The sequence below is a fragment of the Austrofundulus limnaeus genome, unplaced genomic scaffold (genome assembly GCF_001266775.1).
Source record: "Austrofundulus limnaeus strain Quisiro unplaced genomic scaffold, Austrofundulus_limnaeus-1.0 Scaffold109, whole genome shotgun sequence".
NCBI classification, from domain to species: domain Eukaryota; kingdom Metazoa; phylum Chordata; class Actinopteri; order Cyprinodontiformes; family Rivulidae; genus Austrofundulus; species Austrofundulus limnaeus.
The window spans coordinates 261,268-264,234 of NW_013952511.1; the positions used below are offsets into that span (position 1 = coordinate 261,268).

At 41.3% G+C, this 2,967-nt stretch overlaps 1 protein-coding gene across 1 annotated transcript in view; it reads left to right on the plus strand.

Annotated features, from left to right (window-relative positions):
- Window positions 1-2,967, plus strand: part of aspscr1 (ASPSCR1 tether for SLC2A4, UBX domain containing) — a 32,438-nt gene that overhangs the window by 26,046 nt on the left and 3,425 nt on the right. The window contains exon 13 of the mRNA XM_014014011.1: window positions 525-577. Within this exon, the coding sequence (XP_013869465.1) occupies window positions 525-577 (53 nt within the window). The remainder of the gene's footprint in view (window positions 1-524; window positions 578-2,967) is intronic.

The following is a 2,967-nucleotide window of genomic DNA, read 5'->3' on the forward strand; positions in this document are numbered from 1 at the left end:
TCTTTACACAGTGTGGCTCTAATTCCTCACTTCACCATCTGTGTCGCAGTTTCACGTCTCCAAAATGAGCGTACGCATGGGTCAAAGTCGGCGTGAGGCACCGCACATTTTCACGTCAAGTTTGGATTTTATAAATCACAACCTTGGCGTAAAAAGTGGCGTACGCAAGTTTCTGGGCTCATTTTGTGCATACGCCAGTTTTATAAATCTGACCCCTGGTCCTTAGGGCCACTGTCCTGCATGTTTTAGAAGTTCCTCTGCTCCAAAAACCTGGTTTGATTAAATGGCTGATTTACAGGCTTCTGCAGAACACGAAGAGGTAATTCAATCACTGGAAGGAAAACATGCAGGATTGGACACCCTGGATATAAAAGTTTCTCATCTGTATTAGCAAAAGATGATTAAATGCCCATTTTTTATTATCTTTTTAAACTTAGTTTTTTTTTTTAAATTACAGGAAATATTTCAGTGAACACTACTTTTTCTGTTTGTGTAATTTCTACATTTGTTTTACTTTCTTTTAGTCATCACTCCTCCAAAAACTATTCTGAATGACTCTTCAGCCACATTGTTAGAGGTAAGGTTAATAATCACTCTTAAAACTGTGAGAAAACAAAGGTTTCAATGCAGCGCCCCACAATTCTCAGTGTTCATGTTCACCACAACTGTACTCTAGGCTGTGCACATTGTTGCCCACCTCTGCGGACACACACCTCAGCAGCCGCCACAAAGCTGTTGTATGAGGAAGGGGAGATTTAGACTAGTTTTTCAGTAAACTGTTATGATTATTGCTGTTTTTAGAGCTCCTGTGTTTTCAGACATTTTGGAAACTCTCTTCTGAATTCCATTTGATGACTAAATACAATAAGCGTCACTAAAAGTTGATTTTAAAACGTCTTATTCCTTTAAAAAGAAAAACTGAATTAATCTCCAACAACTACAAAACTTAGATTTTGGTTTTCCTCAGCAGGCACACATGCGAAGTGTAAAACATCTCGGCTGGTTTGTGTCTCCTCTTCAAAGCCCCTTTACACCCGCCCCCCTTTTATTTTTTTAGTTGTTGCTTTTTACGCACACTTGTTCCAACACACACCCCCCACCTCCCCGTCTCCACTGTCCTTGACCCCAGCTGGGCTTGATTTTTCCCAGACTGGCACATGGGGTTAATACAGGCCTCGCTTTGATCTTCACACACGGAGCAGTGGGCAGCCAGGATGCTTTGTTGCCTTTGACTTTACAGAGGCTGAACTCAAAGCAGTAAAAGAGATACTTATTTATTAAGCGTATCTTTTCTTTTAGTTTTTGACACAATATTTTAGAATAAGCAAGAACAGCAGCTCCAAGTCACTCAGAGCAGTAGTGGGGAGGGCGAGAAAGTTGTTTGAAGTTTTATCATGGATTGAAGATGGAGTCCTTCCTCAAACGATAACAATCCTGAAAGCCATAAAAGCTCACTTTGAAACGTGCCTTTGTTTGTGTGTCTCTCTGCTGACAGTCGTTTTCAGTCCAATCAGATATTCGGATGTTTGTTGTCCTTGTCTCTTCTTTTTTTTCATTGTCTTCCTGCCTGGTTTTCACTGCTTCTCCCTCTCCTGCACCCCACGACTCCAATTTTTTGTGTTCCCGCCGCCTCCAGCGCCCAGATGATCTCCCTCTCCTGTGCCTCACCCCTCCTCTCACCCCCATGTCTCTATCCATTAGAGACTTAAAAGCCTTAAAGTGCACAAAAACACACACAAAAAAATAATCCCCTCGGTGTCACTTCACACTCTCACATTCTGTCTGGCTCCGTTTAAATGTCTTTACATCAATCTTTAAGCCAAAAGGACATGCAAGGAATCTTTAATCTTATTTTTTTCTGTCATGTCACGCAGACGTGGCTGCTTGTGTCTTTTTCTCACGCACGCAGACACACACACGCAAACTTTAATCACTTTGTGTCATGTCAGGAAAGGAATGTTTCCCAACCCAGAGAAGCCCTTTGATACCAGGCGTCCCCTCCCTCATCCGTCTTCCATCAGGATCCGCTCAGCCTCTTTCTCTTGCTCCCTTTTATGTTTTAACACGCTCTCTCTTTCCCCGGTCTCGTCCCGTCGGCCCGCCTTATCCCGGGTGTTGCTGCTGAAGGGAACAGGATAGCAGGAATGCCCGTTGTTCCACTGTAACACATTGTTTCCTGCTTGCAGGGCTCCAACGAGAGCAATTAGGCTGGCGTGTCCCAATTTAGCAACCAGCCACACAAAGGACAGAGTAAGGACAGCGTGAGTGTGAGACGGGCTGTAGATTCATCCGACACCGGCAGCAACCTGTTCTGTTAGGCTGGCTGTTAAAGCTTGTGTCTGTGGAAAAATACTTTTACATTCCACAAACATGGGTTTATTGGAACAGTTTCTATTAAGGGATATTTGGATTCACACTCTTTGTATCTTCAGGAAGACAGAACCAAATCAGCTTTTTCTTTTTAGTCAGAATCTAAAAAGCTAAATGATTTTCCTCAGTTGCTCATAATCTGCTCGTACACATAAATAATAAGTTATTTAAAAATGTGCAGACTGATCAGTTGCTTTATATTTTGAGCTTAAAGCTCATAGAAAACAAGAAACAAGATGACTGCTTACAAGGCACAGTATGGGATCAATCTTGTACCAGCAGGAACTGACTTTGAATTGCTCAGATTGAATCTGAATGTGCAGAATTAGAAATTGAATGCATTGGTTTGAAAATAAATTTCACTAAATTGAAACTGAATTTAAAGTTTTGAATTTGAACTAATTTGCTTCAAAACTGTATTTTGGTTTATTAAAAATTCATTTTGACTACTTTCACTTTCAGTTCCATAATTCAGATTTTTGTGTCACATCCTGGTCCTTMYGAAAGCCAGGCAGAGTAATCAAACACAGATCCACAGATTTATGTTTCACTTTGGTGAAGTTTCCCTTCTGTAATGTAACAGAGTTGATGCAATCC